The 24,369-nt window shown below is 44.8% G+C and overlaps 1 protein-coding gene across 3 annotated transcripts; it reads right to left on the bottom strand.

Annotated features, from left to right (window-relative positions):
• Nucleotides 1-7,979: 7,979 nt before the first annotated feature.
• Nucleotides 7,980-24,013, bottom strand: LOC139384503 (pre-mRNA-splicing factor ATP-dependent RNA helicase PRP16-like). Of its 3 annotated transcripts, none has more exons than XM_071129317.1 (25): nt 23,722-24,013; nt 22,919-23,263; nt 22,559-22,764; nt 22,285-22,443; nt 22,005-22,173; nt 21,750-21,868; nt 21,569-21,642; nt 21,309-21,464; nt 20,995-21,156; nt 17,489-17,596; nt 17,278-17,402; nt 17,023-17,160; nt 16,492-16,678; nt 15,805-15,990; nt 15,375-15,515; nt 14,341-14,568; nt 14,037-14,144; nt 13,817-13,929; nt 12,037-12,245; nt 11,226-11,380; nt 10,935-11,090; nt 10,497-10,757; nt 10,232-10,327; nt 10,000-10,121; nt 7,980-8,378 (listed from the first exon to the last, which is right to left on the bottom strand). In XM_071129317.1, exons 2-25 carry the CDS (start codon nt 23,245-23,247, stop codon nt 8,297-8,299), a joined length of 3,789 nt encoding a protein of 1,262 aa, XP_070985418.1. In that variant the 5' UTR covers nt 23,248-23,263; nt 23,722-24,013; the 3' UTR covers nt 7,980-8,296. The 3 variants fall into 3 exon arrangements, with proteins under 3 accessions (XP_070985418.1, XP_070985420.1, XP_070985419.1); XM_071129319.1 differs by having other exon boundaries at nt 22,559-22,761; nt 23,722-24,012; XM_071129318.1 differs by having other exon boundaries at nt 22,919-23,259; nt 23,722-23,855.
• Between the last annotated feature and the right edge of the window lie 356 nt (nt 24,014-24,369).

Here is a 24,369-nt window from a genome sequence, read left to right as displayed (position 1 = left end):
AAGTGTATCCTTTTTTCAAATAAGTATAGTTTTTGTAACCCAATTATAAATGGTATTGCTCTTTTGAGTCTGATACTATAATGGTACTGAGTAGTGAGCTACAGCTCCGTGCTCTGGGTAAAACCTTGGCCAGTTCAGGCCTTATGGAGAAATTGGTCACACTGAAATCCAATAGGTGCTAGTTTAATCAGTATGCCTGATATGCCTTTGGTATATTAATCAATAAGGCACGGGGGTGTGGTATATGGCCAATATACCATGGCTACGGGATGTTCTTAGACACAACGTAATGCGGAGTGCCTGGATACAGCCCTTAGCCGTGGTATATTGGCCATATACCACACCCCCGTGGCTTATTACTATTATAAACTGGTTACCAATGTAATTAGAGCAGAAAAAATAAATGGTTTGTCATACCCGTGGTATGCAGTCTGATATACCACGACTGTCAGCCCGAACCACCCAGTTTATAATGGCCTAAGAACATCCCTTAGCCGTGGTATATTGGCCATATACCACACCCCCTCGTGCCTTATTGCTTAATTATAAACTGGGTGGTTTGAGCCCTGAATGCTGATTGGCTGACAGCTGTGGTATATCAGACCGTATATCACGGGAATGACAAAACATTTATATTTACTGCTCTAATTACGTTGGTAACCAGTGTATAATAGCAATAAGGCAGCTCGGGGGTTTGTGGTATATGGCCAATATACTACGGCTAAGGGCTTTATCCAGGCACTCAGCAATGCTTTGTGCGTTAGAACAGCCCTTAGCCGTGATATATTGGCCATATACCACACACCACCTGGTGCCTAATTGCATAATAATGCCACAAACCCAGAGGTGTCTTATTGCTATTATAAACCAATTAACAACATAAATATAACAGTTAACAAGTAGTTTTGCGTTATACCTGTGGTAAATTGTCTGATATACACACAGCTGGAATGCTGTCTCAGCAAATCAGCATCCAGGACCCAAACTACCCGGTTTATAATGGCATTTAATACAATGTTGAACATTGTGTGTGTGTCTTTAATAGCAGGTGTTATTCCGGCCACGTGCTGAGGAATGGATTTGTGTTGATTGTGGAGTGTTATGAAACATGATGACAGACATTAAAGAAATGGCACATTTTAATGCCTTTCTCCTTGCCTCCAAGATCAAGAGGATTTCTTTCTGAGAGCCAAAGAAAGGCATTGATAATTTTGTCTGATTGCTCAAGGATCATAATTATACCTCTGCCACTTTGAAGCTGCTCTGTCAGGAAGATAAAAAATTGAATTCTAGGCATTGCCTGCCATATGAATAAGATCACAGTAAAATGGATGTTTTAAAATATGACCTTTCTCCCATCAACCCTACCTCCTGAAGTATGTTTTTCATCTGCTGTATGTTAAGATTACAGGAAGTAACAAAGAATCCAACTTCAAAATTGACTTAACCATAAGAATCTACTCCAGCATGGACGTGGGCTGTCCTGTATGGAGTTTTGAATTCCATCCAATTGTGTGTTAATTCATTCTGAAAGCACTAGGTCAGAGTTCACAGGTTTTAAATATAAGCCGTCGTCCTTTCACAAGGCCTAAATACACACTGTACGTACGTGCTGCAAGGACAAGATCTCCCATCGGGTGGGCAGCAACAGAAAGAGTAGGACTGCTTCAGGGAGAGGGGCCCTCGGAATTGCTTTTATTTCGCTCAAGCACCACCACTCCACACGACACAACAGCCGCTCTAGCAGTGGAAAGTGAAGGACAGTAAACTCCAAGCATACATTTCCTACCTCCTCTTTCCATTGAAAACCACAAGTGGGGGGTTCTAAATTCAATCAAGTGAAGGCAGTCCCCAGCAGGCAGGGACACAGAGAGAGAGAGGGGACGGATGAGGGGAAACTCAACTTAAGTTTCCACTGGGCCTTCTGGGCTCCTAATGCAGCCTTGGATGTAATTGGGTCCCAGAAGACAGTTCATTATCGGGGCTGAGTGAGGCAACAAAACAGAGGGGTGGAAAGGAAATAAATGCCTCGCTCCACTCTGCGCCCTCCGCTCTGTCCCAGCGCCATTATGGGATTGGAGTTAATTAAAAGAGCAGTTGATGCCACTGTTTTCCTCATCAATCTCACTTGTGTTCTTATTACGTTTGTAATGACAGTGGGGCTTGTCACGGTCTGCCACACAGCAGGGGAGAGGAGGGGGAAGAGAGGAGGTATGAGGGACAGTATATTTCAGCAAATCTTTCTGTGGTCAACAACTAATACACAACATGATTCTTCTTCCTTTAATTCTCCCGTTGAGGATGTAAGTGGGGGGTGGGTGTAGATACTGCAGCGCTGTGAGAGGATGACAGCCCTCTTCTTTATTCAGGGATGTTGAGGCTGAAGACCAGTCAGATAGGTGTGGCTTTACCCCCTAATCCTGGAACTCCCATCCCAGTCACCTTGGAGGCCATTTTAATTCCTTTCATCATTACACAGACTTTCCCTGGAAACCTGGCAATCTCAGGTAATTAATGCTGGAAAATTCTGTGGCATGGTGTTGCTTGACCTCCAGAAAGCTTTCGATACAGTAGACCACCAGATTATACTCTACAAGCTAAGGGCCATAGGTTTTAACAGCATGGCAGTAGAGTGGCTCAAGTCGTATCTTTCAGGAAGGTATCAGAGGGTTGATTTCAATGGCACTTTGTCTAATGCCAGGTTAATCAGCTATGGAGGGAGTGTTTTAGGGCCTCTTCCTGTTACATATCAACGATATGAAATCAGCTTGCTCCTGTCAGCTTTTTTGTATGCAGACAATTCAGCTATTTTGGTCTCACACAAAGACTATGGTAGAGACTAGGTAGCCAGCTTTTGCAGAACTGGAGGGTATCGGTAACTGGCTGTTGGATGGATAACAAGTTGTCTATTAATTTGGGGGAAACTGAGTCAATTTTATTTGGCTCTAGATTAGGCTAGGTAGATCACCACGCTTCAGAGTCATGGTTGGTGACAGCGGTTACAGCCAAGAACTTTGTTAGGCTGTGAACTTGACAGGTTTTTGACCAAGGAGGGCATGGGACAGAAAGTTATTGCCAAGGTGAACCAGAAAGTCCAATTTCTTGCCAGAAAAGCCACCTTTCTGGATACCTTGAAAATACTTTCAACAGTCTTAGTGCAGCCTCACTATGATTGTACTACTGGTACAGTAGTTCCCCAAAGGTCGTTAAGAACAAACTGCAAACGGAGCAGAATAAAGTGGTAAGGGTGATACTGAATCTTAGCCCAACTACATTGATACTGTTTTCTGAATCTTAGCCCAACTACATTGATACTGTTTTCTCAGCTGTGATCAAATTAAAAGGTACACAGTATTTAAAGGGATTGCATTAGATAAATGAAGAGAAAAACAAATTGAAGAACAACTCCCTGATCAAATTGGTAGGCCGCCCAGTGGGTGTATTTTCTGGGATTTAATAAAAATGTATTCAGAGCGTGGAAGGGAGCCACACCCGCAAACCCCGTTACACACATGCAATGTAAATCTGAATACCAAATACTGAGAAGCGCTTAAATCAAAATGCGTAAAGAGGCATACATTTCCTACGTCTGAATTGGACTCTATGTGCTGGGGTTTAATTGGGAATTCAGAGGTTGGGGAGTTATGCAAAGATTAGGGATAGGGCTCAATTCAATACCTATTGTGGAAGTTCAGCACTATAGGGCAATTACAATTTAAAGGCAATGTTCCTGCGTTAGCGCAGACTGCATTCACTGTAGGCTCAATTGGAAATGACCTTTACATTTTACCTTTTAAATTGCGCTATAGCACTGAACTTCCGGATCGAATTTAAGATAAGGTTAGGGTTGTGGCTACACCGGTATGTGGGCATCAACTAGGGTTAGGATGAAGCTAGAATTAGGCTTTTAAGCTACGGGCAGGGTTGGAGCTAGGGTTAGGGTTGAACTAGCGGTCAAATATAAGGCTTGGGACAACACTAGCTCAATCCCTAACCCTAGCTTCAAGTCCACGTCACGGTTCAACCATAGCTTCGAGTCCGTATCACAGTTAAACTCTTACCCTAGTCTCAACCCTATCTATTGTAACGACCCTGGGTTTATAACCGCGAAAATCGACCCTGCCGCACGAGCATGCTTTTGCGGCATAGTCGATAGCGCGCCGGACCTCGGGCTAGAAGGTCGAGGGTTCGAGACCTGCTCCCTGCCTGTTTCATTACATTGGTGTCAGAAGTGATCGGACCTCGCATCCACGACAGTGGCTTGGCCGGTGAGCGCGTTCCTGTAAGACGTAGAGTCGCAAGCTAGCTCGAGGACGCGCTCTTTGAAAGGAGGGAGTAGTGTAAGCGCCGAGGGTTCGAGACCTGCTCCCTGCCTGTTTCATTACACTATCTTCAAGTCCACATCAAGGTTCAACCTTGGCATCAACCACAGCTTTAATCATGGTTAAATCCTAACCCTAGCTGTCTGCAACCCTAACCTTGGTTTATCATACTTTTATCCTACTTTTCCTTTTGGACCCGTAAGGTGCTGAAGCTCAACTATGTCTGACACTCCCATTAACGTGGTGCAGGAGTCTGGCTCTGGGTAGCCTGGCTCAATTTAACCACTGCATATGTGAAGGGAAAGGTATAGCTAGTCAATTGCACGACTGAATGCATTTAACCCAACCCCTCGGAATCAGAGAGGGCTGGCTTAATCGACGTCCAGAGTAGTTGTCTGGGGTTAACTGCCTCGCTCAAGGGCAGAACAGCAGATAGTTCCCCCTTGACGGCTCAGGGATTCTAACCAACGACCTTTCAGTTACTGTCCGAACACTGTTAACCGACAGGCTACCTACCTGTGTTTGTGTGAGGGGGATGCATTGATTTATTTTGTTTTATCTGACAGGTTTACTCATCTAAGCTCAAATTGTGTTCACTCTCCTATGTCAATTGAACGTCACCGCAATTTGATCTTCTGTCAGAGCTAGTGTTGAGCACCCGGGCCATATCTACTCTACTACACAGTGAAATCAGTCATGACCATTGCACTTCACCCCTATGGTCAAACATGAGAAAAAAGCACAAAAGGCCATGTAAATCTATGCTAGCTGTCTGGGAGAAACATTTAGAAAATAGTAAAAAGGACACTGCTTTGTTTGGCCAAGGAGGGTCATCCATCATAATTAGAATTAGAAAGTGTCACCTCACCTTTCTGCCAGATCAGCGGCTGATTAAATATTCTCTGGCTGCAGCCAATAATTGAATTGTGTGTGTGTGTATGTGCAAAACCTAAGGGCTGCTGGGAAAAGCAAAAGTAATTACGCACAGGTCTGGCGCCACTAATGAGCGAGCAGTGACTATCTGCTTATTTATTCACATTGGTTGTTGGGCAAGGTTCACCATTCTCTGGCAGAAAAGCTGTTGGAACTGTAGTCACTACTAGTCAGACATTAGAAGGTTATATACAGGAAAACCTATCCACCTGTCAATCATTAGCAGGTGATTAGTCCGGTCTTTTACCTGTATGTAAACTACATGGACTGGATAAAGTCCGTATCACAGAAGATCTGTGTTCAAATGTAAAAGTAATTTCCGATTGAGCCGAGATAGCATATGCAGTGTTTACCGTGAATGCAGTCTCTGCGAATAGTGCCTTTAAACTATAAACGAGCTATAAACGCAGATCTTCCATGATACGGATTGAATCCAGCCCTTTAAGCATTGATCGTTAGTTCAGATATGAGGTTTAGGGGATGGATTCAATCCGTATCGCTGAAGTTCCGCGGTATAGCATGATTGAAATGTAGGGCTGGATTCAATCCGTAGTACTGAAGATTAGCGTTGTAGCCTGGTACAAATGTTACGATCATTTTCGATTGAGCAGACATGCAGTCTCAGCGGATACATTGCCTTTAAATTTCAAATTACGCCATAATGCTGATCTTCGGCGCTACAGATTGATTCCAGCCCTTAAAGGCAATGCTCCCACGTTCATGGAGGCTGCATGTCGGCTCAATCAGAAATTACCCTTACATTTCAATTGGGCTATACCACATAACTTCTGCAATACGGATTGAATCGAGCCCTTAGGCTCTGACTAAACTAGTGTTTACTTTGTTTTACCTGTGGTGAGTGAATCAAGGACACATAACCCAACAGAGTAAAAAATAAGACCATTTATTTTCAGTTCCCAAAAGTAGTCAAGTTAAAAATTATATTTGCAAATCATGGGCTGGTGTTACCAGAGCCTAATTTCACATCACAAAACAGAATCACTGACCACCAACAAGACAATATAGTCTGTACAAAACTATACAAAGTCTAGTACAGAGAATGAATGACTTCAGAATCAAGTCCACCGCTTGGAACTTGCTGAACCTGACTACTCAAGTGCAGGACATATCAGTCTGGGGTCCTGGGGCCCCCCAGGTGCACGTTTGGGTTTTTGCCCTAGCACTACACAGCTAATTCAAATAACCAACTAATCATTAAGATTTGAATCAGCTGTGTAGTGCTAGGGCAAAAACCCAAACGTGTGCACACACACACATATCAACTCCAACCATAGCCCCTGCTATTTAGCAGGGGACATGGTTGGAGTTTGTGTGTGCGCACGTTTGGGTTTTTGCCCTAGCACTACACAGCTGATTCAAAACATAATGATATCTGGGATCATTCACCCACTTGACTTGGAGGGGAATCTCAAGATAAAAATTGGTGGGCATTTTTAACACAAGGATCATGAGGCTGAGGCCGTCATGCGTTTCATCCAGGTTCTGACATTCATGTGTAAACGGTGAGAAGCTGAGGAATATTCTCCTCTTTAATTATTATTTTTTTAAGTGAACTAGGCAAGTCAGTTAAGAACATTCTTATTTACAATTACTGCCTACTGGGGAACAGGGGGTTAACTGCCTTGTTCAGGGGCAGAACAACAGATTTTTACCTTGTCAGCTCCGGGATTCGATCTAGCAATCTTTCGGTTACTGGCCCAACGCTCTAACCACATGGCTACCTGCCGCCGTCAGTGCTTTGAAGGGCTAATGCGGTTAGGAAAAGCTCAGTTGCTAAAGCTTGTCCTCCAAACAGTTTGCATGAAGGGTGTTGTTAAGGTAGTTCCAGATATAAGGTCTGAGACACTCATGCCACAAGCACAGTTTGGATAATGCTTCAGTCAGTGAAGGGGCACTTCACCATGGCACAGGCCATTTGCTACACACAACATACAAAGGATACAGAGGTCAGCCAGTTGTACAATGTGAAAATTATCTCTTGAAGGAGATTTGAGAGGGACATGATGAAATTGAAAAATAACTAAAGAAAATCGGGCAGAATTCATGAACACACGACACAGTACTACTTCTGCCTCCTCTCTCTACTCACACTGAATGACATACAGCCCAATGAACACACTATGGGATCAGACTAGTTTGGACCAGCTGTCCACTTATGACTGACAGCACAATGCAGCAATACTTAAACACTAGTAATGGGGGGGTCTATACAGTTACATATCAGGATATATTGTTTTGACAATATCGCACTAGTTGGCTGTACCTGCACAAACGCCAGTATGTTTCCTTCATATCTTGTTCTCCGTCTTCTTTTGTATTCAGAACTTTTATTTCCATGACTGATCAAAACTCGTTTCTCATGGATCTCTCTCGTCGCTCTGCAGAAGATATGGTGAGCAATATGTTTGGAACATCAACTCAATCACAGTATCGAATCGCAATACATAATCGTGATAATCGCAATACACATTGTATCGGCACCAAAGTACCATGCTAATATCGTATTGTGAGGTCCCTGGCAATTCCCAGCCCTATTGAACACAGTTTATATTGATCGGGAGAGACTACATCAAGAAAACAGCCCCTTGTAGGGTACAGCAGGAGATGGAACAAAACATTTCCCGCTTGGACACTGTAGCTAGTGAACGATTATGATAAAGGCTTTGACAGATTTAAGGTATATCAAATACTCCTTAAAGACGATACCTTTTCAATGATGTTTCATCATTGTGTTTATATTTTTTTACAATCACAGAAATAGAAAATACTGCATTCTAACAGCCGTACATCTCTGCACATAAAAATGGAACGACGCTATGTGGATTTGCTGACAGAAAAGTTCTTTTACGGGAGCCTCATGCCTTATACAAGTTCTACCTCTGCTGGCCTCTGTCTGAACTGCGGCTGGTTCCAGACAATAGGAGGGGACAGTGTTCCAAGGCTCCTCCAGTGATGGTATGGTACACATACAGGTGATATTTAGTGGGGAGTTCAAGTGTTTAACTTTTAACAGAGAAGTACTAGAGCCCAAAACGAGCTGGGGTGCGCTTTGGGGTCATGGGTGCCTCCTCCTTCCTTCCTGGGGTGCAGATTTTCACAGCCCTATTGAGACAAAAGAATAAACAATTGGCAATAAAAAGGGACAGGCTCGCGGGGTGGGACAGGCTAGTATGGAGGGACAGGCTGACAGCAAAATCCTGACACGACCCAGCATTCTCTCCTCAGCCCTCACACACACCAGCAATTACAGCCATCAGGTCATAACCCAGTCCTTCCCTTCATCCCTAAGTTCTGACGTAAAGCTTTGAGCCCACTTGTCTGAGTATGGGTGGTGGGTGGTTGCTGAATGACAGACCGGAACCAGATCAAAATGTGTAGAAGTGTTTCATGGGGCCCCGGCACAGTGAAGGGATGTTTGTGTTCACAGGCAGAGGAGGACAAAAGCAGCTGAGAGCCAGCCATGTTTATTATCATAATTCTGAGGCCCTCGCTCTCTAATCTATTCCTTAATCCTCCGTGTTTTAATGTGATTCTTTTGGAGAATGGCTGACAGACACACAGACTGATATAGAAATACATCTGCTGATTCATTAACAATAGTGTTATTTCTTTCCTCCCAAACGCATCTCTTTTGTGATCCTTGTGGAATGGGTGCGAAAAAATGTATTTTCTAATTTGAAAATTAACACGGTCTCCTTTCTCCCCCTGCTGTGGCACCATTTAAATTGCAGCAGTAATGGGGGTCAGCAAGGAGTCAATATTATTTCTTTTTGTCTCGTCTGGAGGGACTGGAGGTGAGAAAAGCTCATCATGGAAAGTGAGAGAGGTAGAAAAGACAGGATAAGAGAAGGAGAGGCAGAGAGAATTAGAGAGATGGGTAGAGAAGACAGAGGATAAGAGAGAAGGAAAGGCAGTGAAAATGAGAGAGAGCTGGGTACAGAAGCAGCTAAATTAACCAGTTTCTACGACTCGGAAGGGGCAGATTCTGGAAAACTAACATTGTTTCCCAATGACCCCCATTGTAAAAGAGCAAACTTCGATTTTTTGTTTTGTTATACAGAAATAACAAAACATGCAGAAAAGCTGCTGCTGTTGTTCAATGTACATGTAGCCAGGTCAAAAATCACAACCTACGGTTCGCAATGCTCCCACGTAGGGAAATAGAGCCTGCGAGAAGAGCCCTGTGGACTCAGGCTATTCAGAGTGGGAAATGTAGGGACGCGGTGTCCAATTAGGCTACACGTGTGTGCATAGCTACATAGCTACATGTGCGTAAAAAAAACTTTAACTTGTTAAGTACAGTCTGTTTGTAACTCCACTCACTACTTATAGCTGTATAGTCTGTTGTTGACCTGGCTAGCTTAATGTCCTGGTTGGTAGGTAGCTAGCACTCACATGGCTAACGTTAGCGCCGTCATGAAATGGGGCATGAGGGAAGCCTTTCAATATTACGTTTTTCTAAGTAACAGGAACGCTTGGCAATGTTGAAAAGTCATCTTTAGAAGTACTTTTCTTAAATGTAGCTTTGTAATTGACTAAAACAAGCAGACAACAGGAAAATTGCTTTGAAAAAAGGTCAAGATTTTGCTGTGAGCCAATTGGGTAATCAATTGTTGCTTTCCCCACAGGCGGGTGGGGCTTCGGCGGTCTATTTAATAGCGACTGGGACTAGTGTCAGAGTGAAACCTCTCTGAAGAATATATTAAGGTAGATGAGTGTATACCTGACGCTTCCCACGTTACTCTTCCTGTCCTGATCCTCTCTCCTGCTCCTCAGTTGCTGCTCCGCCAGAGACATCTCCTCCTCCATGTTAGTGATCTCCTCCTTGGCCCGCCGCCGGTTCTCCTGCACAGAGAGAGAGGAACAGAGGGGTGAGAGGAGAGAAAAGGACAGAGGGAGGAGGAACTAACCATGAGACGTAGGAAGGGAGGAAGGGCTGAGTAACAAGAGTTTACCATCCTGCTCTTCCCTGCCTGTTTGACGCTGTAGAACATGGGCCCCAGCTCAGCCAGCCACTCCCCATCCACCGCAGTCACACACTGCATGTACTCCTACAGGAGAGACATCAAACAACACAGGTTACAACACAGTAGAACACAGTAGCAGAGCTAGAAGGCTGATATATATATATGACAGCTCTTTCTGGTGAGTCAAGGTGTAGAACATCATCTCTGAACAGTCCAGATCATAGCGTAGCTGTGTGGAGGCTGGGTCTGTTACCTTGGTGGTCATGACCAGCTCGTGGTAGGTGATGTAGTCTGGGGTGTAGCCCATGCCAAACAGAGAGCTGGTGGGATGGAGGTGGCAGGGCATGCCTGTCCTCACGTTCACATACTCCCCTATGCCCTTCAGCTTGGCTGCCTGGTGGAAGTAGGCAGCACAGATACACTTCCTGATGATGTCCCAGTCTGAGCCACAGGACACCAGGTTCATCCTCTGCTGCACCATGATGTCTTTGAGCTGGGAGCGCACCTCGCGCACCTGAAACACCCACCACACACAGAGACACGTTAGCTACCGGAGAACCAACACAAGAGGACATTCAATACACATTGCTCAGTGTGTGACTATTGTGATGCAAAGTGGTAATGAAGTGCATTTCGATCCTAAGCCAGGGAGACCGGTCAGAGAGAGTAAAGGACAAGGGCGGGGTCTGACCTTTCGCATGGCCTTGGTGTGGATGAAGTGTTCGTTGCACCAGATGCTGGAGTAGTTGTTGTTCTTCCACTGCAGGTAGACGTTCAGGTAGGTCAGGTGGTCACTCTCTGGGACAGAGAACTTCTCCCTCACCTGGTCACTCTCCTCCTCACGACCCTGGAAAGGTCAGGACACAGAGAAAATACAGGGGTCATACAACTGTCCAGTGTGTAATGTGAACTTTTCTTAACAGAAACAAACATTAGCAACACATTAAGACATGAATCGGTTGGTGATCTCAATGACATCTACCTTAGGCCTGTAGAAGATGGCCGGTACAGACAGCATGGAGACGATGATGAGGATGTCAGCACTGCAGCCCATGTCACATGATACGATCAGCATCTTGGACAGAGCCGGGTCCAGAGGGAACTCCACCATCAGCCTCCCAGTGGGCGTCAGGGAACCTGAGGGGGACACAAATAACTTACGCACTTCCTGTCTACAGACAGAGGAGAGGGGGAACACAATACAGGTGACACCTTCCTGTGTTGACAGTGGAGGAGGGTTGTAAAAAATATTTACATCAAACTTTGCCAGCTCTGATTTAAATGATTACATGACAGACTAAGGAGCTTAGAGGGAAAGTTCAGAGGCAGAACAGGCTGTATTGGCCAGGTAAACCTTAATCAGAGATGATCTGCCGTTAACACACCACACAGGCAAACGTCAAAAGTCCTCCACAGACACCAAATCCCCTAATCCCCAGGGATCTGGCTCAGATGACAGAGATGAGACTCAGCCAGTCAAATCTAACAGAGGATAAAGCACCATGCAATTACTCCCCTACCTACACCACAGTGCTACCTAGCTCTGTACTTTACGGTGTGCAGTGCATGTACATACCATTACAGCAACCTATTGACTAGTTCCATCATCCAAGTCTCTCCTCACACATTAAGTAGTTATTGTTAATCTGTTGGCTGTATTGCTGGTGGGGAACACATACTTATCCCACCCTATTTTCACCTTGTTTTCTGAGATAGAATCATTTATTTGATCAGTTTGTACATTTAGTGGCCTAATCTTGAGTGATATGGTCCAGGCCAGGGCAGAGACCCACCTGTGTTGTCCAGGGCCCCCAGGATCCACAGCTGGTACATGGAGTTCAGCATGTTGTCCTCAGGCGGGGGGTCCATGAAGTGGAAGAGCAGCAGGTCCTGGACCCCCAGGGATTTGAGCAGCAGCACCACGTTGGCCAGGTTGGTCCGCTGAATCTCTGGGATGGTGGTGGTCAACATCTCATTCTTGAAGGCGCTCTGGGTGTAGAGCCTGGATGGACAGAGAAGGAGAGAGGGAGAGATGGCGTGACAGAGACAACGACAGTGGGGAGGTTATTGAATCATCTAGCAGACGCACCATTTTTCTAAACGCACAAATGCTCCATAGAGTGACAGGTCTGGAGACGCTGTCTTCACCACCTGGTTAAACCCGCTCTGCATGGCACTAATATGATTTCACACCGTGCTCACACCTGTAACAGTGGCACTGTGATTGAGAAGCCTCCGTTTCCATGAAAGCTGAACTCTCCCCAAAAGCTGAACTCTCACCAAGCTACTTATGAGGTATTTACTATCCAAACTATTTAGAGCCGCTCCCATTGCTGCTTCAGACTGATAGGTCTGGCCTAACAAAGCATCTCTCAACCATTTCAGTTAGTGGCTAATCCCTCTGAAGTGTGTGCATTATGAGGGAATGATCTGTGTTTGTTTACGCCAGGTTGTGTGAATGTCCTCGGGGCTGGAGATGTGCGGTGTGTTGGGTGCAGTCACAGCTAAGAGGTGCTTTGAGTAGCAGATTCTCCACACAAGTCGAGTCACCCAGCACGGCGCACACACGTCACCTCCCGCCCCTCCAAACGCCTAGGCCCCACTCACTCTAAAGCTCCACTCCCAAATTGATTCTTCACAGATCTGTGCGTGTGTGTGTGTGTTAGGGGAGGGGGGTAATCTTGGTAGAGGGCGCTTTTATAAAATTCCCAGCTCATTTACAAGGCAAAACAATCACGTGTCTGGTGTGTGTCACCATCTCCCTCAACTTGGGGAAGTATGACAGATAGGAGAAAGGTCATGTGAAATCTCAGAGAGAACAGGCTTTTGTGTCACATTTTCCCTGCTGTAAACAGAGTTAAACTGCATGAAATCCTGTGGAGATTAGGATTCTCCCTCCCTCTCAGCCTCTGATGGCTTTGAAAGCAGCCCGGCCACCTTGCAGATCAGAGGCCTGGACAGCCCATCTGAGGAGAGCTCTGATGTGCATCAGCCAGAGGAAGAAACACTGGAGGGGGTATTACACACAACAACACACACAATCTCGCTTCAGATAGACACCCGTTTCAGCACGGCTCACCATACAAAAGGATGCTAGTGTTTGTATCTGGCTTTCTACCTTTTTGGTGGATAGGAGCGGTTGGAATGAGATAGCAGGCAGAGTGAGGAGAATTGTGTAATTCAGCCGGTTTATTCCTGTATCTAGGCACCAGATAGACATGAAAGGGGGACGATATGGCTGATCTAACTTTTAGTTCCAAACTGCTTCAGTCAGGAGTACTGAAGTGTCTTTCTAGAAGACAGGACACTCTTGACATAGACCAGTGTCAGCCATGTGAATACTACTTCCTGCTAGCCCTGACTGGAACTCTCAAACATCACACCAAGGTGACACCTTCAAATAACTGCCTTTCATTACACCTTCATTATGGCTCCATACTTCTCTACCACAACTGGAGGACAAAGGAAGCCCTCTGGAAACTGAGGAAGGTGGGAGGACTGCACATGTGGAGTGTGAGACTGGTTGCTCGTGAGTAAGTGTGTGTGTGTGTGTGTGTGTAGACAGTGACTTACCTGTAACACTGGCCCGGCCCTGTACGTCCTGCTCTGCCCGCACGCTGATTGGCGTTAGCCTGGCTGATGGGGTACACCTGCAGGGCATCCATGCCAATGCGAGGGTTGAACACCTGTCAAAGAGAACACATCAGCATCAAAACACAGAGAAATACTATCCTAACATGGCTTGTCTTTATCATTTGATAGTCTGGGGAAGATAGTGAGGGGGACCGGGTACCTTGAGTTTGCAGTATCCAGCATCCACAACAAACATGATACCATCCACAGTCAGGGAAGTCTCGGCAATGTTGGTGGCAACGATGCACTTCCTCACACCATCTGGAGCCTGGCGGTTAGAGAACACAACAAAGACATTACCCACACGTCACTTTACCAGTAAGGAGGACGAGTTCTTTTTTGTGTTAAGTATATGCATTCCGACTACCTAATAGCAAGTATGCTTGTGTACAAAGGATACTGCAGTATGTTAAGAGTTCCAACTGTACATGTTAGTGTAACAGTAACTGGGTGTTATTGGTTACCTTCTGGAAGATCTTGGCCTGGAGGTCAGAGGGCAGCTGGGAGTAGATGGGCAGTACAGTCAGAGGAGGGGCGCTCTCCAGATCCTCCAGACGCTCCACAATCTGGTCTGACGTCACCTCGATGTCCTCCTGGCCAGGCATGAAGATGAGGATGTCTCCCCCCATACCACTAAGGTGGATCTGTAGGGCCTGCTTCACTGCTGCCTCCACATAGTCTTCCTGGGGAGTCTGCACAAACACACAACACTGTTAGAATACACAGCAACCACACACTACCTCGGTACAAATAACAGTAGTCTTACTCCATGACTAAACCGGGCCCGTGGCTGCCATTCTGCACATGATCATTTTGTCAATCCCCACCAGGAGCGATCATGTTAAAATACCAAAACCAACTGTGAATCAATTATATAGATTTCGGGGAAGGTCAAAACACATGAAACATTCAGCTAGATAGCTGTTGCTAGCAGTTTATCCAGGGATGTTATTTTACCTGATATGGAAATGGTCCTCTTTTTAGCTGGTTCTATGCACATTTACACATTAGTGTGTTCCTCTACTCTGACGATTAATCTACTTTTTAGCTGGTTCTATGCACATTTTTACACATTAGTGTGTTCCTCTACTCTGACGATTAATCTACTTTTTAGCTGGTTCTATGTACATTTACACATTAGTGTGTTCCTCTACTCTGACGATTAATCTACAGACAAAAGTGAAACCAAGTTAGTTTTTTAGTTATCTTTGATTAATCTCTCCTTGTTCGTCTTTAAAGCACCCACGTGGGTTTGTATCTTTGTGAAAACCAATAAGGAGATGGAAGAGGCGGGACTTGCATTGCATCGAGCATCTGAAATAGAACCAAGTAGTGTGGATGAAATGATTGACAAACATGCATGTGTACATGTATTTTGCAACGCCCGCCCACGAAATGTGGCCGGTCTAGTCAGGGTGTAAGTCATTATACAAATGAAATGCCTGTGTTGAAAAAAATAATAATACATGGATGTTGAATGGAGAGTTGGACACAATACCTTGCTGAATAAGATGTCTACAGGGAATGTTCTTCCTGGAATGTGGAATATGGGAACGTTGCCGAAAAATGCAGCAAATTTGTCAGAGTCCATGGTGGCTGAGGTGACTATCAGCTTGAGGTCAGAACGCCTCGATACAACCTGGAAGAAAAGGACAGAGAGTTCTACTACTGCTTACAAGACAACCAAAGCCTCTGAATATAAAATATGCATGCAAAACAATCACAATTGAATAACATCCAGTGAGCTGTAAAAGTGTCTCTCTGGTCTAGCAGTCTAAGCCACTGTCCCTGGAACACATATCACTGCCAGTATGAGTTTGAATCCAGCCCACTGCTCTTTCAGCACTCTATCTCCAACCTTTCAGCTCTATATCGCTCTATGCCAATAAACATACAAAATACTTTATAAAAAAGGTTGTCTCTCTGACCTCTCGTAGCAGGCCGAACAGCACGTCTGTATTGAGGGAGCGTTCGTGGGCCTCGTCCATGATGACAGCACTGTAGTGGTCCAGATCTGACTCCCTGAGAGACTCTCTCAGCAGGATGCCGTCTGTCATGTACTTTATCACAGTCTTCTCCGACGTACAGTCCTCAAAACGGATCGCATAACCCACCTGCAAAGCAAAAAAATAAATGGTTTAGTAGTGAACTACATATATTTACATTCCACGTATGAATTACGGCCTTCAAACGACAGTGCTACGGGTCAACCAAAGAAACGAGCTGGCGAGGACAGTTCCATGACAAGTTGTAGAATGGAAGCAGTGTACAATCTCTGAATCACCACTAGAAAGCAGTGTTGCACAATATATGAAAACAAGCGTCAACTCCATAAGGAGAAAACCAAGACAGCACCATGACTCACCAACAATTGACCTCTATAAAAACAGTGAATATTGATATTTGGTGGAAGAAAACACTTATTCTGTTCTGGGGTAGTTCCGTCCCTCTATAAACAAGTTCATTGCAGTTCATAAACTCTTGCCAGGTCTGTTACACTGGGTTAACTGATAAGACTAGTTATCTACTGCTTTGACTGATCCATAGATCACCGTTTTCAAAGATCTAGTTAATGTTTGTCTAGTGGCTCCGTCATAAGCCAGCTGAATGCTCACCTCCTCTCCCAGGTTGCTGCCCAGCTCCTCGCTGACTCTCTTGGCCACGCTCATGGCTGCCACTCTGCGGGGCTGGGTGCAGCCCACCATTCCGTAACTGGTGTAGCCGTCCTCGTGAAGGTACTGGGTCAGCTGGGTGGTCTTCCCACTGCCCGTCTCCCCCACCACAATCACAATGCTGTTGTCCCTGGACAGAATCACATCACAACCAATAACATTACAATCCTGATGGGACGTTCAACCTTACGAAACTGTGGAAACATGAATAACGGCTTAAGAAAACAGATCCGGAAGTGTATTTGTCAATGATTTACAAACGCTGTCTAACATTACCTAAGTTAGCATTAATGTGGTCATTCTCTAACCAAAGGTAAATCACATATGAACATTCTGACTTCACAGCCCCCAACTCCCCCCTTCAATGCCATACATGTCTTATCCTACACCCTGAATGAAAGCCTGCATCTGGGGTAAGGCTGGGGGTGATAAGTGGTCCCAGGACAGCCAGGCCGGGTCCAGTAGAGTAGCTACCTGATGATGTTGAGCAGCTGCTGCCTCACAGCGAAGATGGGCAGATACTGCCTCTGCTCCAGCAGGGTCTTCTTCTTAGCAAACTCACTGCTGGCCTCACTCTTATCTTTCATGTGGTCTGCAAACTTCTGGTCCGTTCTGGAGGGAAGAAGGAGAAGAGACGGAGGGAAATAATGAGGTCGTTCTTGTCACAATGGATGTTTAATAAACATTCAAAATGGACACAAAATAAGCCTTTAGTAAAGGGCTTGTTACCTGTAGTCCACCTTGCCATCCTCACCCACTGGCTTGCCCCCAGAGCTATCCCCGTCCTCGGTCTTCTTGATGCCCATAATGTCACCCAGCTTGGTGCCTGCCAGCTCCCAGTGTTTCTGTTGAGCCTGAAGAAACAATCAAAATGAGAGTCAGATATTCAGCCAGTAACCATACCATCAAGTACTGTATAGCTGTTTTAAACATTGCCTACCTTCTTGCGTTCCTTCTGCTCGCGGTGCTTGCGGACCAGCTGGCTGCCCTTGCGGGAGATGATGGCCATGTCAGAGGTGGCGTCTTTCACAGGGATGACAGGCTCCGGCTACAGCACAGAGAGACATCAGCAACAGTATCCTATTCAGTACACAGCAATTCTGATAGTAAGTCTACTAGTTATTACTCAGCCAGTTCCAAAAACTTATCAGCAGACTCTTACAATTCCTCAACAAGCCTGCAACAGCTCTCCCCCAATGGCTCAGACCTTAAAAGTATATACACTCCCCTACATATTTGGACAGTGAAGAAAAAAAATAATATTTGTCTCTAAACTCCAACATTTTGGATTTGAGAACAAATGTTTTATATGAGGTGACAGAACAGAATGTCACCTTATTTACATAAGTATTTCAGACGCTTTCCTATGCACCTCGAAATTTAGCTCAGGTGCATCCTGTTTCCATTGATCATCCTTGAGATGTTTCTACACCTTGGAGTCCACCTGTTGTAAAAATCAAATTGATTGGACATGATTTGGAAAGGCACACACACCTGTGGCGTGCACTGTCTCACAGTTGATAGTGCACGCCAGAGCAAAAAGATTTAGAGAAGGGTACCAAAAAATGTCTGCAGCATTGAAGGTCCCCAAGAACACCGTGGCCTCAATCATTCTTAAATGGAAGAAGTTTGGAACCACCACTCTTTCTAGAGCTGGCTACCCGGCCAAACTGAGCAATCGGGAGAGAAGGGCCTTGGTCAGGGAGGTGACCAAGAACCGATGGTCACACTGACAGAGCTCCAGCGTTCCTCTGTGGAGATGGGATAACCTTCCAGAAGGACAACAATCTCTGAATCACTCCACCAATCAGGCCTTTATTGTAGAATGGCCAGAAGGAAGCCTCTCCTCAGTATAAGGCACATAACAGCCCGCTTGGAGTTTGCCAAAAGGCACGTAAAGGACTCTCAGACCATGAGAAACAAGATTCTTTGGTCTGATGAAACCAAGATTGAACTCTTTGGCCTGACTGCCAGGTATCACGTCTGAAGGAAACCTGGCACCATCCATAAGGTGAAGCATGGTGGTGGCAGCATCTTCATGCTGTGGAGATGTTTTTCAGCGGCAGGGACTGGGAAACTAGTCAGGATCGAGGGAAAGATGAACGGAGCAAAGTACAGAGAGATCCTTGATAAAAACCTGCTCCAGAGTGCTCAGGACCTGAGACTGGGGCGAAGGTTCACCTTCCAACAAGACAATGACCCTAAGCACACAGCCAAGACAACACAGGAGTGGCTTCGGGACAAGTTTCCGAATGTCCTTTAGTAGCCCAGCCAGAGCCCGGAGTTGAACCCAATCGAACATCTCTGGAGAGACCTGAAGCAACGCTTTTCATCCAACCTTACAGAGCTTGAGGATCCGCAGAGAAGAATGGGAGAAACTCCCCAAATACAGGTGTGCCAAGCTTGTAGCGTCATACCCAAGAAGACTTGAGGCTGTAAATTGCTGCCAAAGGTACACCACAAAGTACTGAGTAAATGGGCAGGAATACGCATGAATAAAAGTGAATAAATTTGCAAACATTTCTAAAAAACCGTTTTTGCTTTGTCATTATGGGGTATTGTGTAGATTGATGAGGGGGAGGAAACGATTGAATCAATTTTAGAATACGGTTGTAACATAACAAAATTAGGTAAAGGCAAGGGGTCTGAATACTTTCCGAATGCACTGTATATTTGGCCTTGTGTTGTAGGTTATTGTCCTGCTGAAAGGCAAATTTGTCTCCCTGTGTGTCTGGTGGAAAGCAGACAACCAGGTTTTGCTCTAGGATTTTGTCTGCGCTTAGCTAAAAAAAAACTCCCTATTCCTCACCAATGACCCATAACACGATGCAGCCACCACCAACCATGCTTGAAAATATGATGATTGGTACTCCATGATGTGTTGTGTTGAATTTGCCCCAAACATTTCTTTGCCACATTTGCTGTTTTACTTTAGTGCCTTATTGCAAACAGGATGCATGTTTTGGAATACTTTATTGTGTACCGGCTTCCTGCTTTTCACTCTGTAGTTACTCCACAATACTACCCTAACTGACCATGTTAATGATCCATCCTCAATTTTCTCCTATCACAGCCATTAAACTCTGTAACTGTTTTAAAGTTACCATTGGCCTCATGGTGAAATCCCTGGGCGGTTTCCTTCCTCTCCGGCAACTGAGTTAGAAAGGACACCGGTATCTTTGTAGTGACTGGGTGTATTGATATGCCATCCAAAGTGTAATTAATAACTTCAGCATGCTCAAAGGAATATTCAATGTCTGCTTTTGTTTTTTCTTACCAATCTACCAATAGGTGCCCTACTTTACGAGGCATTGGAAAACCTCCCTGGTCTTTGTGGTTGAATCTTTGTTTGAAATTCACTGCTCGACTGAGGGACCTTACCAGATAATTGTATGTGTGAGGTACAGAGGTATTCATAAAAAGATCCCGTAGAACACTATTATTGCACACAGAGTGAGTCCATGCAACTTATTAAGCACATGTTTACTCCTGAACTTATTTATGCTTGCCATAACAAAGGAGTTAAATACTTATTGACTCAAGACATTTCAGATTTTCAGTTTTAATTATTGGCAAACATTTATAAAAACATAATTCCAATTTTACATTATGCGGTAGTGTGATGCAGTGACCCAAAATCTCAATTGAATCCATTTTTAATCCAAGCTGCAACAAACAAAATGTGGAAAAAGAAAAGGGGTGTGAATATTTTCTAAAGGCACTGTGGACAAATTCACTTATAGTGTATTCAATTCTGTGAAAGTTTAGTATTTGGTCCCATATTCCTAGCAAGCAATGACTACATTAAGTTTTGACCCTACAAACGTGTTGGATGCATGTGCAGTTTGTTTTGGTTGCGTTTCGGATTATGTTGTGCCCAATGGTAAATTGTGTCATTTTGTCACTTTCATTGTAAATGAGTATATGTTTCTGAACACTTCTACTTTAATGTGGATGCTTGCATGATTACAGATAGTCATGAATGAAATCGTGAAGAATGAGGAGTGAGAAAGTTAGAGGCATAAATATCATTCATACCTCCCAAACAATGCTACCCTCCCGTTATTGGTAAAGGAAAAAAAACACGAAGCAAATTTAACTTCTTTAGGAAAACTGCCCTAATGTTAGAAACAATCATCATTACGGTCACCCAGAGTCACATTTATTTATTTTCCAAGCTATAGAACATTATATTTTACATACAGCAGTTTTTTAATGGACCTAAGAGAGTGGTCTGCTTTGTGTTTTCATTTTTGCCATGGGAAAAAAATATTGCGACACTGGTATCATCGGAGCCCTAGTGTCGCCTCACAAAACATTTGATCTCAAATCCAAAATGCTGGAGTACAGAGCCAAATTAAAAGTTTTAGCTTCTCTGTCCAAATGAATAGGTAGGGGAGTGTTAGTCATTTCATTGGCCCATAACATGCTGTAATGATGCATTACCTGCTTGGTGAAGACTATCCTCCCGTCCAGGAAGGGAGGGACCAGGTTGTGAACCAGCAGGTGAACCTTGGCAGCATTGTCCTCCTCAAAGTCATCATCCACCTCCAGCCTCTGGACCACTCCACTGGTCAGCATACGGTTAGTCTCCCAGCGCTCATTATCCTGGCAGGAGGAACACAACACGCATCATTAAACACAGACAACACACACAAAATTCTAATCCACGGATGGTAATAACGATCAAAACGATAACTAAACGGGCTACATACACCCAGGGCTAGAGGTGGTCATAGAGTAGCAACACAGTGCCATACCTCATTGATCTGTCGTCTCTGGGCAGAGATGCGTTTCTGTGTCTGCTTCTGCAGGATCTGCTCTCTCTTCTTCACATAATCCTCAGAGGTGGAGGTCAGTGGGTTGTGGAACTCATCATAGCCTTCGTCCATCATGTACCAGTCTCTGTCCGCTTGCTGCAACACCACAGGGCAATAGTAAATACAAAGAAATGTGCATTTATGAATGTTAGGAAAGCTATTAATTTGTGTTATTGCTAAAACTCCACATGTCCACACACCTTCTGGTCCTCTTCCCACTGCTGCTTCTCATCATCATTATCAAAGGCAATGCCATCCTCTCCTTCATTCTTACCTGGGGCACAGAGACACAATCCACAAACATCAGCAAGCCTTATCAGAGCATTAATAAGAGCTCAAACGTGACTGGGGGAAGACAGAGGGGAAGGAGGAGGGGCTTACCTTTCCCACGGGACAGACGAGGAGTGGAGCCCAAGTGCTTCCTGTCATTGGCCCATTCATTGTACTTGTATGATGGGGTGGGAAGGGGCGTGTCATCAGGATACCGGCCTCTGACTGACCTGGGAACAGAAACAAGAAAAGTTAATTTAAAAGCTGAAAATAACACATTTCTAATAGCCACAGAAAATGTTTCTTTTAATAGTAGTATAAAACCCAGTTAAATTAACATACGAGTGTTGAGCTGCAGTTGCTTACTTGTCCTTCCTCTCGCTCTCCCGTCCAGAGCGGGGGCTGCGCTCCGACCGTTCAGACTTGTCAGAATCCTTGTGTGAAGGGGCAGGAGAGGGAGATTCCCAGTGGGAACGGCGTGAGCTGGCATAGCCACCGTCATCCTCATCCCAGCTGGTGCGCGAGGGAGTGCCATCTGATTCAAAGGGTATGAGGAATGGAGGGAGAGAGAGTGCTTAGTGTATTTTAAGCATGACCTAAGGACCTTAAAGAACTGCCTATCCGGGGGTGAGGCAGGGTTACTGACCTTTGGGGCGTGTCTGGGGCGTTGGAGGCTCCTCTCTCTTGCTACCCCGGCTGATGCGTTCGGAGGACCAGCCTTCTCTCTGTGAGCGCTCACTCCTCTCACTGCGGTCTCCACGCTCCGACCGGCTGCTGCCGCGGCTGTTACTGCGCTCCCGCTCATCTGCCATCAAATCAGTTAGTCATTACTTCAGTTACAAATACACAACAGATAGAAAAGATTGCTATTGCCTGAATATTAACATTGTGCATGCAGATGTATAAAAAATTTTACTCACCTCTTTCACCCCTTCGATCTCTGTCCGTATCTCTGATTCTCTCTCTGTCCTTCTCCCTCTCTCTGTTCTTGTCCTCTTTGGAGGAGGCATACATTCCATGCTCACGCCGGTCTTTCTCCCTCTGCTGGTGTTTGCGACGGAACTCTTCGCTGACCCCTCCAGGGTTAGAGGGTGTCTCTGAGCCAGTCACACGGTATTTCCTGCTGCTTTATGAAACATAGAATAAAGTGTCAGTAAGACAACACTGCATGCATGACATCAGTTTAGATGTGATCTCTTGATAGGGAGAGAGTATGTATTCTATGCCACTACGAAAAGAGGCTACACTAACTCAAAACAAATCATTCCAAAACAACATACCTCTCTTTTCTACCACCTTGGTCCTCCTCGTCTTTGTCTTCTTCATCAGACCCAGAATCACTTTTCCCTTCCTCCCAGTCCTTGTAGGAGGACACCTTGGATTTCTTGTTATTCCTGTCATCGCTGTCAGCCTCAGCCTGCTCCTTGCCCTCTCGCTCCTTTCTCTTTTGAGCTGCCAGCAGATCCAGGCCCAGGAGAGAGGTGCGTGGAGTGGGTGCACGAAAGACATGAGGCTCTACTGCTGCACTCTTCTTCTTCACGATCAACCCGCAGACCTGCGCAGTTGGGTCACTGCCCTCCAGTCGGTGCAGCGACGCATCATCCTCCATGGTCTCAAACAACTGTCTGGATTGGATACCACATTTTTTGGGAGATTAGCCAACTATTAATTCTGTAACGTTACATATGGAAATTACATTAAACTAATCGATCCAAAGTATACAATTGCGCCCGAATAATTCACGGGATGTATTTTAGATTGCTACAGTAGCTAGCTAGGTACGCAGCTATTTAGTCACTACTGTAGCTACACTAGCTACTTATAGTATATTTGTTACTACTACATCTAACGCCAATGAACAACCAGCATAAACTATTATAACTTAATGACAGACGTGACTTCAAATATATATATATTGTTTAAGTAGCTATAGTACCCAGATAGCTAACTGGATATCGCTCAGCCAATGAATTAATTAGCGAGCTAACTATTACGTTACAAAAAAGGAAATTAACTAATAGCTACGACTATACACCTGATATTACAGTTGTCAAATCCCATTCATAAACACCGGCTTGCTTACCTTAACAATAGGTGGTGAGTGTATCAAGATCCTGACACGCTAGCTAGTATGTTTTAAGCGAGCTAACGTTAGCTAAACCTGCCACATGTATTTATTGTAACTCAAAAAACGAAATTCAATTACATTAACCCGAGTTACTGGGAAAATACCATTCATGTAAGTACGAAACTGTGCCACCCACTTGAGATGATTCAAACCATTATGAAATAGCTATTATCATTTGTAAATAATACGTTTTATGTTTACAAAGACAGAAGTCGCCATTGCTATCCCACAATTCCACGGGATATTCCTAAAAAAAACTTTATTAAAATGAACAATGGACAATCTACTTTCTTCCTGTGGTTTTCCGGCAGACTAGTTTCATATTGCTGCTATTTACACCTTTTTGTCACAAAAAAGGGAAAAGCAGAATGGGGAAAAACTTCAATTGCACAATTCCCCAAAATCCACCACCCCATCCCACTACTTTGGTCCTAAATGATCCTACACCAGGCCGTTGGACTGGGAGGATGGAACCCCTTCTCTCAAAACTTCCTGTAGCTCTTCGGCACTAAAATCTCACTTATCATTTCCGCTCCATCAGTGCAGTGCAGTTGATCACCATGGCTATAAACGCAAGAAATCCAACCATACTAAAAAGCTATT

This window comes from Oncorhynchus clarkii, chromosome 26 (assembly GCF_045791955.1).
Source record: "Oncorhynchus clarkii lewisi isolate Uvic-CL-2024 chromosome 26, UVic_Ocla_1.0, whole genome shotgun sequence".
Lineage (NCBI taxonomy): Eukaryota > Metazoa > Chordata > Actinopteri > Salmoniformes > Salmonidae > Oncorhynchus > Oncorhynchus clarkii.
Note: the sequence above shows the minus strand (reverse complement) of the source record. Positions and strands in the feature narration are given on the sequence as shown.